Consider the following 17,266-nt stretch of genomic DNA (forward strand, 5'->3'; position numbering starts at 1 on the left):
AGCCTGCTGCACGGCCTTTGCTTGAAATTTCTGCATTTGTTCCGCAGTGGGAACATACCCTTCGGGCATGCGCACAGTACGAAATACACGCAGAGACTTTAAGTGGATTGCGGCCTCTGCTTGAAGTTCTGCCCGTCCTATAGACTGTATTCTCTGTTGTATTCCCCAGTCCGCCCAGACATGTCAATTCTGCGGACTGCAGAATTCGCTGGCAAATATCAGAGTTTATGTGACGGGCAAAACTTCAAGCTGCGGCAGCCGAGAGCAATAAAACGCCTATCTCATTGATCTATGCAGTGTATATACACTCACCGGCCTTTTTATTAGGTACACCTGTCCAACTGCACGTTACCACTTAATTTCTAATCCTCCAATCACATGGCGGCAACTCAGTGCATTTAGGCATGTAGACATGGTCAAGACAATCTCCTGCAGTTCAAACCGAGCATCAGTATGGGGAAGAAAGGTGATTTGAGTGCCTTTGAACGTGGCATGGTTGTTGGTGCCAGAAGGGCTGGTCTGAGTATTTCAGAAACTGCTGATCTACTAGGATTTTCACGCACAACCATCTCTAGGGTTTACAGAGAATGGTCCAAAAAAGAAAAAACATCCAGTGAGCGGCAGTTCTGTGGGCGGAAATGCCTTGTTGATGCCAGAGGTCAGAAGAGAATGGGCCGACTGGTTCGAGCTGATAGAAAGGCAACAGTGACTCAAATAGCCAACCGTTACAACCAAGGTAGGCAGAGGAGCATCTCTGAACGCACAGTACGTCCAACTTTGAGGCAGATGGGCTACAGCAGCAGAAGACCACACCGGGTGCCACTCCTTTCAGCTAAGAACAGGAAACTGAGGCTACAATTTGCACAAGCTTATCGAAATTGGACAGTAGAAGATTGGAAAAACGTTGCCTGGTCTGATGAGTCTCGATTTCTGCTGTAACATTCGGATGGTAGGGTCAGAATTTGGCGTCAACAACATGAAAGCATGGATCCATCCTGCCTTGTATCAACGGTTCAGGCTGGTGGTGGTGGTGTCATGGTGTGGGGAATATTTTCTTGGCACTCTTTGGGCCCCTTGGTACCAATTGAGCATCGTTGCAACGCCACAGCCTACCTGAGTATTGTTGCTAACCATGTCCATCCCTTTATGACCACAATGTACCCAACATCTGATGGCTACTTTCAGCAGGATAATGCACCATGTCATAAAGCTAGAATCATCTCAGACTGGTTTCTTGAACATGACAATGAGTTCACTGTACTCCAATGGCCTCCAGAGTCACCAGATCTCAATCCAATAGAGCATCTTTGGGATGTGGTGGAACGGGAGATTCGCATCATGGATGTGCAGCTGACAAATCTGCGGCAGCTGTGTGATGCCATCATGTCAATATGGACCAAAATCTCTGAGGAATGCTTCCAGCACCTTGTTGTATCTATGCCACCAAGAATTGAGGCAGTTCTGAAGGCAAAAGGGGGTCCAACCCGTTACTAGCATGGTGTACCTAATAAAGTGGCCGGTGAATGTATATACTGCATAGATCTCAATGAGAGATCAGAGCAGGCATCCCAAAAATGACACCTCAAACAGCCCCATAGACCAAAGGATAGAAGCACTATTAAGCATGGTAATAGAGCGATTTTAAAGAACCATTTATTTTTTTAAAAAGGTTTTAATTTTCCAAATGCCATCAAATAAAATAAGTTACACAAGTTACATATCGTTTTAATCGTACTTACTTGAGGAACATGTATAACAAGTCAGTTTTACCTTAGGGCAAACAGCATAAACACGAAACCTTCCGAAATAAAGAAAAATTGCGTGTTTTTTTTTTTTTTTTTTCACCACACATTAAATTTTTCCTGGTTTCGCAGTGTACTTTATGCAAAAATTCAGCCTGTCATTGCAAAGTACAATTAGTGGCGCAAAAAATAAGGGTTCATGTGGGTCTCTAGGTGAAAAAATGCAACTGCCGTGGCCTTTATAGCACAAGGAGGAAAAAATGAAGGCTCAAAAATGGAAATTGGCCCGGTCCATAAGGGGTTAAATGACTGTATTACTAAAAAAAAGTTAATATTTTATTAAAAAAAAGAATTTTAGGTGGTTTTTACTTTCCATTTTACTGTCTATATGATAAAGTAACCGGAACATCTTGCAGTTTTCTTTCTGGCTACTATGCCTAATAAGCTGCTGATTTCTGTTCTGTGCAGATCTTTTTCCAGCAATGTCTTCCTCAGGATTACAGTGAAAGGTGACACAAATATATAGATAAGTAAATCAGAGCAGTTACACCTCCCCCTCCCTGTACAGTGACCTCTACATTGGACCTGTAACCTCTGTAAAGATCATCTAAGGGGAGGAGGAGGCTGAGCTACTCTTATCTTTTCTATATACTGATGTCACCTTTCTCTGTTATGTATGCAGTACAGATCACTTTTCAGCAGTCTCCTCCATCAGACAGGGCAGGAAGTCTCAGTTTAGTTGTCAGAATAAAAATGACAAGATCTGAAGATCATTTTAAAATACATTACACCCCCTCCCCTTCAAAATCATATTAAAATATACAGTAGTAAAATGGAAAATTAGGGGGGGGGCATCAAAAAGTCTTAAAAATATGCTGAACATAAAAAAATATTTTAAGCTATAGGTGATTTTCTGATGATACAATCCCTTTAAGAGCCATCACAGTGGTTACCTGACTCCTGGGATTTGTCCAGCATTGCTTTTTCATTGTTCTTTACTTGATGAATGTTAACACGACCGCTGAACCGTAAGACATGAATAAAATTATCTTAATTCTTTCTCATAGGACATTTAGAAACCTTAAGGATGGTGGTGTTTTCCTGGCGGTGCCCATGGGGCGGCTGGGCTGTACCAGCTCTGTTTCTGCTACCTGCTCTATTTGTTTTAGACCTTAGCAGAGAAACGTGCATGAAATGGCGTGTAATATTCTTCAGTGTATATCCATTAAAACTTTAAGCTTTTGCTTCATGCTGTTCTCTGTGCCGCTGCATGCCAGCTGAATTTTACTTGGATACAGACAGTAATTTCACGTGTGCCAGGAATCCAGTATCACCGCTTACTAATGCATACATAAACTGCATCCAGATGCTTTCTCTCTGTATCTCGGTAAGGGGAGGCCTCCTGATCTACCGCTGCCTCCTATGTAGAGGGTTGGAGTGTGTGCAGTGCCGCATAGTAATAAGTACAGTGAGAATCATACGGAGGAGAGGTCTGGACTACAGTATAATAAGGGATATATAATCGCTATTCCAGTGCAGTCTATTGTAGTGTATAAAACTGTAAATATAATATGGGTAATGTCACTTAAAGAATACAGCATAGCAGAATTTTTCTGGTTCCCGGTCACTAATATGACGATGATTGTAATATGTGCACAGGTCTCCGTATTATCACTGCAGATATGTACCCAACCATGGGTTTGATGACCCGAGCTGACACCATCAAAGATCTACAACCGTAATTCAGATGTATTGTTTGCCTAAAATGTGTTAAAGTGAATCTGTGCACCCTTATAACTCACACGCACAAACTCCTGGTACCCTTGTGTAGCTGATAATAAAATGAATGCATTACTGTTGTAAAAATACTTACTGGTCACATTATTTCCCGGAAAAAAAAAAAATACTGTCCCGGTGATTGTGGTGTCTGAGGTGGGGCTTATGGCTGCAATACCTTTCTGTGCCTATTCCCTCCTCTGTACATCTCCAATATGCAAAAGGAGACCTCATCCAATGCAGAAGAATTGATGAAATGCACAGAGGTGGAGAAGAGGCACAGAGAGGCATTGCAGCCCTAGGCCCCGCCTCTTTGACTCCACCTTCACTTAAAAGTGCAAAGCACTTTATTATTGGCTACACAAAGGTACCAGGTTTTTTTTGGGTAAGAGGGCACCGAGTCACTTTGAAACAGAGTTTATGGGTGGGCAACTTTTTTAAAAAGTTGTCTACGCTAGTCTCTTCACACATTGCATAAGATTTTAACTTTGGCCTGTTCTACTACCCTAGTAGTAGTTAGGTGTTTTCTGGATCCAGTTTCTCTGTTGTAGTGCACATGACGATCACTGTATGACACAGGTTACGTAAGCGTTGTAATTTGTCCCTCTTAGGAATAAAATATAACATAACATTTAGTATACCAGCTGCTGCTATGCCTATTATGCTGTGATCCTAACGCAGTGCACAAGTAGTGTGCCAAAGGTTACTAATAAATCACTGATAAACATGTAAGGGTCCATTTACACAGAATAATTATCTGCCAAAGATTTGAAGCCAAAGCCAGAAACAGACTATGAACAGAGATCAGGTCATAAAGGGAAGCCTGAGATTTCTCCTGTATTCAAATCCATTCCTGGCTTTGGCTTCAGATCTTTGGCAGATAATCTGTCTGATAATCTTTCTGTGTAAATGGACCCTAACCCATCCAAGAAACGTGTCAAACAGTCTTTATCCTTTTGGATCTGGGTGTTTAGCCCCTGTCTGTTCAGTAGAATGAGTGGGAAGGCTAAAGGAGAAAATTTAAAAGAGTAAACCATTTTTCCCACAACCTAAATACAAAATCCATAGTTAAATAACTACTTAAGGGGGTACTCCAGTGAAAATATTTTTCTATTAAATTAACTGGTTTCAGAGGTGGCAGTAAAGAGCACTGTGTCAGACTGGAAAGAAAACATTTCCTGCAGGACCTACAGCAGCTGCTTAGTATGGGAAAACTGGAGATTTTTTAAAGGGAACCTGTCACCCTCCGTGCCGGGTGACAGGCTCCCGACCCCCCGCTACAGCCCCCTATACTCACCTGATCCCGTCGGGTCACGGAGATCTCAGCCGCTGCAGCCCGGCGCGCGCGCTGAGGGATGAGTCCAACGCTCATAGAGAATGACAGAGCGCTGGACTCTCCGTCATTCTCTGAGCGTTGGACTTATCTCTCAGCACGCGCGCCGGGCTGCAGCGGCTGAGATCTCCGTGACCCGACCGGATGCAGAAGCGGGATCAGGTGAGTATAGGGGGCTGTAGCGGGGGTCGGGAGCCTGTCACCCCGGCACGGGGGGTGACAGGTTCCCTTTAAATAGAAGTAGATTACAAATCTATATAACTTTCTGAAACCAGTTAACTTAAAAGAGAAAAATATTTTCGCTTGACAACCCCTTTAATATAATAGGCGATTAAAGCATGCCTCTTTAAGTAAAAAAAAATATAATTGAAAAAAAAAAAAAAAAGTTGTTTGGGAGTCCACTGACTATTTGAAGGGGTTATTCATCAAACATTATGTTCTTTCAAATCAACTGGTGGCAGAGAGTGCTAGAGATTTGTCATTTACCTCTATTAAACATATATCCAGTCTTCTAGTACTTATCAGCTGATGTATGCCGTGCAGGAAGTGGTGTATTCTTTCTAGTCCAACTTAGTGCTCTGTGCTGCCACCTCTGTCCGTGACAGGAACTGTCCAGAGCAGCAGCAAATCCCCATAGGAAACCTCTCCTGCTCTCCAGCAGCTGGTAAGTACTAGAAGATTTTAGATTTTTTTTTTTTTTTTTTTTTTTTTTTTTTTTTTAATAGAAGTAAATTACGAATTTTTACCACTTTCTGCCACCAGGTGATGTAAAAGAATTTTTTTGGTCAGCGACCCTTTGGTGTTACCATTTTATTGAAACATTGAGTTTTAATCCTTTCTATTTATGAAGAATCTCTTGCTTTTTATATGGAGTAAGGGATAATAGCAGGACAGAAGCTTATAAGAAATGGATAGCTTACAGATGACTCTGAGGAAAAGCTGAACCTTGTATTATGCTGCCTCCTGGCTCCGACAAGCCTGCACATACTGCCAAGACTTCAGTACTAGAGAAGCCAAGAATAAACCCCAGCAATACACATTGTAACCTCTGTAACCAATAGCTTAGTGGTGTTTTTTGTTTCTGTAACCTTCTCCTAGGAATTCTGCTGCTGTTCATTTTCGTTCCTGTTTGCATTGTTGGCATATTCTAGAGTAGGTTCATCTATAGAGAAAACACAGCGACAAGTCAGACATGTGCTTAGCTGTATGGGATGACTTGTATGCAGAAAGTGCCCATTGTGTCTGAACCTATTAGTCATGGTTTACAGCAGGGTTAGGGAACCTTGGCTCTCCAGCTGTTGCAAAACTACAACTCCTATCATGCCTGGACAGCCACCGCTCACCCGTCCATAGCTTCCATGTTTCACAGAACGTGCGAATTCCCCTCTTAATCTTCTAGCAGGAGATATTTTGAACTGCATAACTGGAAGTCCACCTCACAAAGTTTTCTAAAACTTTTCCTCTTACTGTCATCTAAGAGAACTATTGGAAACAAGGCCTGGTCCAAGTGACGATAAGCTATGTCTTAAAAGAGAAGGTCCTTGACCATAAAAAAAAGGGCAGAAAGGCGGGGTGCAGGAACATAACAAACAGTATAATAAGCATACCTACCTTTCCCCGTGCCTCTGTTGCGCTGCTCCTGAGTCTCGTTGACAGCTGTAATTTAAATAACTGCAGCGGTGTCCCACCCCAATCTCTGATTGGCTGAGCGGGCTGTCGATCAGCCGGGTATGTGATGTTGCAGCTGGAGGAGCTGCAGGAGCCTGCCGGGTGTCAGCGAGACCTGGGAGCAGCACTGCGGGACATGAGGATAGGTAAGTATACTTTATTATGTTCCCGTACATCCAGTCTTCCTGGTGTGTGTGTGTTTTTTTTGTTTTTTTTTCTTCTCTCATGGGACTTCTCCTATTAAAGCCATGTAGAACTTTGGGCTGCATCTCGCCCCCTCTGCAGCCTTCACCTTGCTGCTACTTTGGAGTCTTTCTATATTATATATGTAATTTTTTTCCTTTTAGCTTTGCTTTCCCCAAGAGCGTCTTTGCCTATAGGTAAATCTGGCCCTAGTGACTATACGTTGTATTGAAGACAATGCTGCTGGCTTTTTTCCTGAAATGTCATGTAACTATTGATCTCAGCGTAAGCTTTCTATATGTTATAAAGGCAGACAGCCAGTAGCAAGGAGATGTTACCCTTGCCACGGTTGATGATTTCTGGAGCTGTATCAAACAGGATTGCTACGTTCATGACGTCAGGCTTAATTTTATTTTGTTCCTGTAGTTACCGACAAATGTCTTATGTTATCTCTCCAGCGAGCAATAAAAGTTTCTGATCAAATAACAAAACATTTTGTCCTGAAATTGCTTTATTTTAAGTGGTTATTTTATATTAATCTGTATGTATCTGTTCCTGCAGCAGCTCTTCTCTTAAAGGGGCACTGCTCCCCATGTAAATAATCTTATGTTCTACTTTTACCAATGTACAATGCATTTGGCTACTCACCGGGCTCCGCTAAATGACTGCCATGTAGTATTCAGTTTTTGGGGAATTGCCTTGCATTTAGTTAAGTTAGTAATTAAAGGGGTATTCCACTTTAATTACTAAGTATTTTTTCATATGTTGCTCCCCATGGTGAGACTGACAATTCATTCCATACTTGTTATTATCTATTCAGTCTCCTTCCCCCACTTCTGAGCTGCTGCTTCTGCTGAAGACTCAAAAATTTTTCTCTCCCTCCCTCCCTTCCTTCCCAGATGGCTAATGTAAACAAGTCGCTGGTAGACTTTACCTGCAACTTTGTAGCTTCTTTGTAATACTAGGAGCGTTAATCGAAGGTCAATTGCTGATGAACTCATTGTGATTAATCCTCCAAGCATTGCAGAAATGTACTTGTTTATATCAAGAGGGGGAGACAAAGAGAAAAGCTCAATTTCTTGTGTATTCAGCAGAAAGCAGCAGCTCAGAACTGAGGGAAGGAGACTGAATAGATAATAACAAGTATGGAAGGAATTGTTAGTCTCCCCATGGGCAGCAATATATGAAACTTTGTGTTTGAGCAGAATACCCGTTTAATGTGGCTATCCAGACTCTGAAATCATGTCTTTCCTCCAGAAACGGCACTACTCTTGTCCTCGTTTTGCAGCTTAGTTGTTCCATTGAATTCAATGCATTTCATTGCAGTATGAAAAGAATGTCCGTTCTTTTTAAAAATAGGTCCTTGTTTGAACATAGCCTTAATTATTGGATAAAGAAAAAAAAATATCCAGTAAAAATGTGTATACAGGTCTGCACAGCAATACTACAGGCTATAAGTAACTCTGCTTCAGGGCAAGGGAAGAGGTGCAGTGTATTTCCAGAGTTCCTCCACTTTCTATGTAGATTATGTCTGTATATGAACTGTAACAAATTGTGACGTAAGAAACCTTTCATTTTCTATTGTTTTCAGGGTCAGCTCTCCATACTACAAGAGAAGATTGATCATTTGGAGCGGCTACTAGCTGAAAACAATGAGATAATTTCCAATATAAGAGACTCTGTAATCAACCTTAGTGAGTCTGTAAAAGATGGGCAGAAGAACCCAGAAGCCATAAACTTTAGTCGTGGATCATTTTCTCCGCTATTGCCCTCTGCGCCTGCATTGCTTCCAATTAATAAGGAGGATTGTCAGTTTGCCTCTGCGAGTGGTAGCCAAAAATCGGATGTCCAGGTGAGTGTCTCCAACTGGGGTGGAAAACGGGTTATCATGGCTTCACACGGTCTTCATTTCCTGGTTTGTTTTCATGCTTCATGCTTTTTATAACTAATGTCTGACCACAGGTCATCCCACCCATGCCAAGGCCAGGACTAGGACCAACTTCAGTTCTAATGTAGATGCAAAAATACTTTAGTACTATATTTGTGTTATGCCTGCTCAATTTAATGGGATTGTCTTGCTATATGGCATTTATTGTGTGAATGGTGTGAATAAAGCCTATCTTACATGAGTGATTATGGTTCTTCAGAAGATAATCAGCCTGTGTAGCATTTAACAATTGTTAAATGATTGTCGGGCCGTGTAATAGGCCCAGTAAACGAGCTCTGATCTAGCAGATCGGTGCTCGTTTACAGTTATTATCAGGCCCCCATCGGCCGTGTAATAGGACCCTAAGCCTGATTGGCCTACTGCCTGGAAAAGTCCAGGGTGCGAGTCATCTCCTAGAGGTGTATCTGTCTTTTCCAGGCAGCAGAATTCAACAGCGGAGCAATCAGGCTAAATTTACTGTAAGTTTGGGTTCACACAAGCCTGAAAGGTCAGCATTTTACTCCTGCTGCCTGGTCAAGGTGGATGCAGCCTGAGAACTGGCTGGAAACCAGCTTATGGCTGTATCCTTTTTTTCTGTGCAGTCTTTCGGCTGCATCCACCTTCTATGCCTATGGCTGTATCCATGTTTTCCAGGCAGTCCTTTGCCTGCATACACTTTTTCCAAACAACGGGGTTCAAATACAGACTGTGTATTTGATTGTGTATGCAAACCCAAACTTTTGGCTACTACTTGTTCCTCCCTTTGCTTCGGGTAGGGGGAATCTCTGCGAGTTGGTATATGCTTTGCAACACAGTTTGTGTTGTGTGTGTGTTTTTTTTTTTTTCTTTTTTTTTTTTTTTTTTTAAACTCTAAACTGTTTAACCACAGAACGTTTGAAATGACGACATGTAATGAATTTCTAATTCCCTGTGGTTGCCGGGCTGCCATTTATACAGTTCACTATTCTGTCAGTGTATTGCACACAGCCGTATAATACCAGGTGTTCGGTTACTGGTTTACAGCAGCCCAGATCTGCAACAGTAAAAGAAGCAACTGTGACCATTTTATATTCCCTCGTAATCTTAAAAGCCGCCAGGGATATCCTAGAGGCAGCGTTACTGCGAGACCTGATTCACAACGCTGCTTGTGTTTTTTGTTTGTTTGTTTTTTTGTTTCTTTTTTATAACTGGTACCCATCCCATATAGAACCCGCAATCTACTTTTGCAAGAGACATTTCATCTAGGCATGCGTTCTGAATGCGGCAGGATAATGGAGAGCACAGCGAAGGCAAACCATGTCTGTGCAGGTGTTGGAAGCCTAACCATGGCCCATTACAGCTAGGCGGCAGTGCCAGGTATTATGCCACTGTGCTGCTAACATAGCAATAACTCTCCATTTCTACGGAGAATCACTACATTGTTGTAGAGTATTGAATACATAGTATTGGTGTTTCCATTAGAAAATGCCCAGACAATAAATATCAATCCTCATTCCCTGTTTTCTGTAACGTTCTTGTGCTTTACTTATATTTCTCAATGGCTGTGGGGTTAAAAAAGTTCATGAAAGAATTCAGGCTGTTTGTGATCGCATTGTGTGTAATGTGCAGATGGATTGCATAGACGTACCCTGAGATGGATGATCATAATATACCCCTTCTGTCTGGCCGGGATTCAAGTTTGCTTACAATTTGATATCCGTTTTTCCTGTGCTAAGGCCTTGGGTCCTCATGTAATTATTTTCTTTCAAAGCCCCCTTTGTTCTTATACTTATCTAGACTGCTTGTACCTGGTGACATCTTGTCTTAATGGATTGGAAAGCGATCTTGGCTTGTGATGACTGTCTTTTTTTTCTCTTTATTTATTGGTGGCTTTAGAGCTTTTATGTCTTTCTTGTGGTGGTTTCAGGTTAACCATGTATGTGTATAATAATATAATAATAGCCATGCTTACACAGAAGAGTTTCACAATCTACCAGTCAAAGTGCACACTACAAATACAGGCACCAATATTATGACTATTTTTATGTATGCAAAAACCCCACAGATAAACACTCATAATAATACGTGTCCTATGTAATCGGTTCTTCCCTATTGTTAGGGTGTGCTGGTCTGCAGCATTTTTGTTATCCTTCCTCTACCTATTAACCCCTTCAAGACCAAGCCTATTTGCACCTAAAAGACCAGGCTCCTTTTTCAAAATCTGACCTGTCTCACTATATGCTCTTATAGCTCAGTGATGCTTTAACGTATGCTAGCGATTCTGAGATTGTTTTTTCGTCACATATGGCACTTTATATTAGTGGCAAAATTTGGTCACTACTTTGTGTGTTTTTTGTGAAAAACATCAAAATATCATGAAAAATTGAAAAAATTAGCATTTTATGAACTTTGAAATTCTCTGCTTCTAAAAAAAGAAAGTCGTATCACATAAATTAGTTACTAAGTCACATTACCGATATGTCCTCTTTATTCTGGCTTCATTTCATAAACATATTTTACTTTTTTAGGGTGTTACGGGGCTTAGAAATTTATCAGCAAATTACTACATTTTCGTGAACGTTTCCAAAACTGATTTTTTTTAGGGACCAGTTCTTTTTTTAAGTTGACTTAGGAGGTTTGTATACTGGAAACCCCGATAAGTGACCCCATTTTGGAAACTAGACACCTTAAAGAATTAATCTTGGGGTATAATGAGCATTTTAACCCTACAGGGGCTGGAGGAAAGTATTCACAATTAGGCCTTAAAAAAATGAAAAATTAAAATTTTCCAATAATATATACGTTTAGATTAAAGTTACTCATTTTCAAAAGGAACATGAGAGAAAAAGCACCCCAAATTTTGTAACGCAGGTTCTCTTGAGTACTACGGTACCCTATATGTGGGCATAAACCACTGTATGGGCACACAGCAGGGCTCAGAAGGAAGGGAGCGCCAGTTAGCTTTCCAATTGCAGATTTTGCTGAAAAAGTTTCCGAGCGCCAGGTGCATTTGCAGAGCCCCTGTAGTGTCAGCAGAGAGAAAAACCCCCATAAGTCACCCCATTTTGGAAAGTGCACCCCTCAAAGAATTCATCTTGGGGTAGGATGAGCATTTTGACCCCACAGGTATTAGAGGAAAGTATTCAAAAGTAGACAGTAAAAATGAAAAACTCGAATTTTTCCAATAATATGTTCCTTTAGTTTGAAATTTCTCAATTTCACGAGGAACAAGAGAAAAAAAGTACCCCAAAATTTGTAACACAGGTTCTCCTGAGTAAAAAGGTACCTCATATGTCGGTATAAACCACTGTATGGGCACACAGCCGGGCTCAGAAGGAAAGGAGCGCCAATTAGCTTTTTCAATGCAGATTTTGCTGAAGAAGTTTCTGAGTGCCAGGTGCGTTTGCAGTGCCCCTGTAGTGCCAGCGGAGTAAAATCTCGCCATAAGTCACCCCATTTTGGAAAGTGCACCCCTCAAAGAATACATCTTGGTGTGTGGTGAGCATTTTGACCCCACAGGTATTAGAGGAAAGTATTCAAAAGTAGACAGTAAAAATGAAAAACTCAAATTTTTCCAATAATATGTTCCTTTAGTTTGAAATTTCTCAATTTCACGAGGAACAGGAGAGAAAATTCACCCCAAAATCTGTAACGCAGGTTCTCCTGAGTAGAACGGAACCCCATATGTGGGCATAAACCACTGTATGGGCACACATTTTCCGTGCAGATTTTTCTGAAGTTTCTGAGCACCAGGTGCGTTTGCAGCGCCCCTGTAGTGTCTACAGAATAGAACCCCCCCCCCCCCCCAAAAGTCACCCCATTTTGGAAAGTACACCCCTCAAAGAATTCATCTTGGGGTAGGATGAGCATTTTGGCCCCACAGGTATTAGAGGAAAGTATTTTTCCAATAATATGTTGGTTTAGTTTGAAATTTCTAAATTTCACAAGGAACAGGAGAAAAAATGTACCCCAAAATCTGTAACGCAGGCTCTCCTGAGTACAACGGTACCCCATATGTGGGCATAAACCACTGTATGGGCACGCAGCAGGGCTCAGAAGGGTAGGAGCGCCAATTTGCTGGAGCAAAACCGCAGCTAGTAATAGTTATTAGAATAGCGCAGTTACTAAAATAAAATAAAAAAATTAGATTACAGGTAATGTGGGGTAGTTACGGGCAACCTGCCGTGGTTACGGGCAACCTGCCGTGGTTACGGGCAACCTGCCGTGGTTACGGGCAACCTGCCGTGGTTACGGGCAACCTGCCGTGGTTACGGGCAACCTGCCGTGGTTACGGGCAACCTGCAGTGGTTACGGGCAACCTGCTGTGGTTACGGATAAACTGAAGTGCTAATAGGTAATCTGAGGTGGGTACCTGTAATCTGGCGTGGTTACGGGCAATCTGGAGGGGGTCACTGGCAATTTGGGGTGGTCAGAGGCGACGTGCGGTGGTCAGAGGCAACCTGCAGTGGTTGCGTGTAATCTGGGGGGGTTACATGTAATCTGGCATGATTACGGGCAACCTGGGATGGTTACGGGCAACCTGGGGGGGGTTACAGACAATTTAGAATTGTTACGGATAGACTGAAGTGCTTATAGGTAATCTGGGGTGGGTACATGTAATTTGGGGTGGTTACAGGCAATATGGGGTGATTACAGACAATCTGGAGGGGGTCACTGGCAACGTGCGGTGGTTACGGGCAACATGCGGTGGTTATGGATAATCTGGGGGGTTACGTGCAATCTGACGTGATTACGGACAACCTGGGGTGGTTACGGGCAACGTGCGGTGGTTACGGGCAATTTGGGAGTAAACTGCAATTATTACTATAATAAAGTGTGTGTTTTATTTTTTTTGTATGTTTGTCACTTTTTGTACTTTACACATTCATTTTCACTGTATTACTATGATTACTTTGATATTTTCTATCACAGTAATCATAGTTCAGTGACAGAGACCAAATTGGACTCTGTCACTTTAAATTTTCAGAGCTGGCTGGTTGTGGAGCGCATGCGCACTTCATAACCAGCCAGGACGCAGAAGAGGAAGGAGCTCCAGGATCAGGTAATGTATAAGGGATAGGGGGGGGGGGGGGTGACTGGGGGACAGGGGGGGTGGGGGGACATCACTTTTTATCCCCTGTCACCAATCATTCATGGTGACAGGGGATAAAAAGTGCCTGGAGCACATGGCACAAGCGATCAGCGGTATATAGTATATACCGCTGATCGCTTGTACCGGGACCCCACAGGGGGGGTCCCGATGACTGCCCCATGCTCTCCGGTGGCGGAGAGCATGGGGTTTTCATTCATTTTTACTAAGAGATCACTGTGAACAGATATACTCTGTTCACAGTGATGGTGGCAACCATTTTGGATCTGATGGCCGCCGCGGGGAGGGGGGATAGTGATTGGGGCACTAGGGGGGCTGGTCTGGGGTCTCATTTTACTTATTTCATCTCCCCCATTGTGGATTCACGGTGGGGGGAGATGAAATATAGCGGCGGCACCGGCCCATTAGTGACCGCTGTAACGGTCTTGGACGCATTTCTCCTTTCATGAAATGAGCTGCGAATGCCCATATTCTCCTCTCCTTTCCCTGCTCCTCCTTTGAATTCGTTGACCACCCCTTTGCAGTGAGGTGGAGGCAGTGTAGTGTAGGGTCAGGAGGCAGTGCAGAGACGGGGAAGCAGAGAGCTGGGCACATAAAAATGGAGTTATAACTTGGAACTTCACATTAGTAAAGGTATTGCTATGCAACACTTTGCTAAGCTTAAAGCGAATGTACCATAAATAGACTGGTGCCGATGGGGATGCCGGTGCCGTGCTTTTCCTTGTGAACTGGGGCCCTGTTCCCGTGCACAGGGCCGGTCTATTCCTGGTCACCGGCTAGGCCTGAAGCATTTCAGGCGGGCCCACTGGGCCAATAAGCCAACACCATGCAGGGACCTGGCCGCGGTTCAAAAAAATCGACTGCGGCATTGGCACGCCCGTCACCACCAGTTTATTGATGTAAAAATGTTAAAGTGATGTGCTTGGTACAGTCGATTTTAGAACGTATTATTATGTAAGTAAAACTGTCACACTCAAGGCCCTATTACAAGGAACGATTATTGGACGTATTCATTCAATAATAGTCACGTGTAATAGAAGGCAACGATCAGCCGACATGAACAATGTCGGCTGATGATTGCTGTCGTTTTGTCTTTTAACATGTTGAAAGACAAACGACTGTGATAGCAGCGATCTGCTGCCGTCGTTCCGTGGAATAGGAGCAGCAGCAGACCGCTGCTATCTCCTATGGGCTGCTCGGACGATCTAGCCTTCACCCAGGCAGCCGCCCGCACCTCCCTGCAGCCTTCCCTGCACTTACCTGCTTGCTGCCGTCGCATGTAATAGCACCGGCAGCGAGCGGGGAACAAGGAACAAACGAACGGTAACAGCGCTTGTTTGCTCCTCTATATCGCCCCGTGTAGATTATCTGTGGTATTGCAGCTCACCCCATTCATCTCCATTGAGCTGAACTGCAGTATCGGACACCAGCTATCTTTTAGCAAATTTATAGTGTCCAGTCCAGCAAAGTCTTTAGCTGTTAAATGGGCACAGATCAATAGTTCAAGAAAATGTAAAGAAATGTTTTTTACGTCTTATCAGACAAAAAAGCTTTCTGCTTGTGTTATCTAGCATAAGTCATCCACTCTCATAATCTGCTAAGCAACGCCTATTGTTTACTGGGTACAATTTGGATCAGATCCCTGAGCAAGCTGCAAGTCTATAGGAGGGGGGAGTACAAAGAGAGTGAGAGTAGTGGCTAAAAGACAAGCTGAAAAATACCATATAGAAGGTTGTTAATAGGCAGATATAGTGCTGCTCCTCAAGTACACACACAGCACACCTCAACCTAAAAAGTCTCCTGAAACAACAGGTACACTTTAACAACATCAGCCATGTTTCTCCAATCCTGAGTTGCTCTTATGACAAGCAGGACGAATCCAGAATTTGAAAAACATAGCAGCCTTCATCTAGAAAGTGTAGATTGGGCTTGTGTGTATTTTCTAATCCTGGATAATCACTTTAAAGAGGACCAGTCACCCTGGCTGCCAGGGTGAAGCCCACCCGACCCCGCCGAGCACCTTATACTTACCCCTTCTTTGAAGTCCCGGACCCCGTCCCGCCGCCCAAAAATCTTTGTCATTCTCTATTGGCGTCTGACTCCTCTCTGGTGAGCGCTCGCATTGCTTCCGATGGGGATTTCGCGGCGGCGGGACGAGGACAGGGACTTCGAAAGGGGGATACAGTATAAGGGGTTCCACCGTGGGGTCAGACGGGCTTCACCAGCTGGGGTGACTGGTCCCCTTTAGGGGTAGCTTCACACGTACCATATCGCAGCGGTTTTGCTTGTGCGGATCCTCAGCAGATCCACAGCAGATTTGGTCTGAATAACTGAACACAGCATCAAATCTGCTGCGGATCCTGTACGTGTGAATGCACACTAAAAAGGACCTGAGGTCAATCCAACAAATGTAGTCATTGCAAAACTGGTTTGAACGCAAGACTAATAGGCTACAAGGTGACTGATCACAGGTCGTCTTTGAAACAGGACAGCTGGGCATCTACGCTACGCCTAAAGCCTCTACACTTCATTTCTAAACCGTTTGTGGCTTGGGTATCTTTGTGTCTTCGCCTAGCTTGAGCATGTAGCTCCTATCCTGTTCTGTGTTATCTTGGTACTAAAAAAAAGTAGACGGCCGTGTGCTACAGCTTTGATTTAAAAGCTACAACGAGAGCAGCTTTATATATAATATGTGAGAGCCCTTACCATATGTCTTGTGATCTAGCGGGTGAACTACCACCTCAGCAGTATTTATGGAGAGTGTTTGACCACAGTACCCCTAGTAAGGAGTTACTTATGGCACGCATTGCTTGTAGGCAATGGTGGCAAATTACTAGTAGGCTTTTATTACCTGTTCGAAATGGACTCATAAACTGCGCTTTCCCTAAATGGGCTACATGACGGTTTTATGCTGGGTCCATTTCTGCTGCAGTGGATTGCTGAAGTTTTTGTGTTTTTCGGCTGCACCTTTTGAGCTTATTGCTCATATACAGACCTTGGCCTGTGAAGAATTTTTATGTCTTTACTAAACTTAGCATTTTCAAAGGTAGTAAATGCTATACATGAGTTTAGAAACTTCTATGCAGCTGTTATGACTTTATATCTGATTCCTTTTTGTGGTACCCCCCTTCAACTTGGACGCCTTTTATTCAGGTCTCAAATTCTTCCACAGGTCACTTGTATCATTATATGGTTTACTGTCCTGGTCAGCACAGTGACTGGTGGTCTCATTGAGTGCAGACCTGGACAGGCGTAACCTAAGGCTATGTAAGACCAGTAGGTCCTTTACAATGTACTGGAAAAAGACAAAGTGAAAAAAAGGATAAACAATAAATGCCATACTGATCAGGATAAGTATTAAATCTGAGGTATAAAGAACGAAAGAACTATATCTCCTTGGGATAAATAGGTAACAAATATCTCCGCTATAGATATAGCAAAGATGCCCGTAATAGTAGAACAACGGGATGGCAAAGACCACTGTATCTAGCGTAGCTGCTGCTTGGGCCGTGCACCATATGCCGTAGCCCCATGTAAATACGAGTGAG

General features: G+C 43.1%; 1 protein-coding gene across 1 annotated transcript in view; it reads left to right on the forward strand.

The window, feature by feature from the left end:
• The window catches only part of MAN2A1 (mannosidase alpha class 2A member 1), a 123,256-nt gene that overhangs the window by 14,423 nt on the left and 91,567 nt on the right, over nt 1-17,266 (forward strand). The window contains exon 2 of the mRNA XM_069962977.1: nt 8,294-8,554. Within this exon, the coding sequence (XP_069819078.1) occupies nt 8,294-8,554 (261 nt within the window). The remainder of the gene's footprint in view (nt 1-8,293; nt 8,555-17,266) is intronic.

Source organism: Dendropsophus ebraccatus, chromosome 3, assembly GCF_027789765.1.
Source record: "Dendropsophus ebraccatus isolate aDenEbr1 chromosome 3, aDenEbr1.pat, whole genome shotgun sequence".
Classification (NCBI taxonomy): domain Eukaryota; kingdom Metazoa; phylum Chordata; class Amphibia; order Anura; family Hylidae; genus Dendropsophus; species Dendropsophus ebraccatus.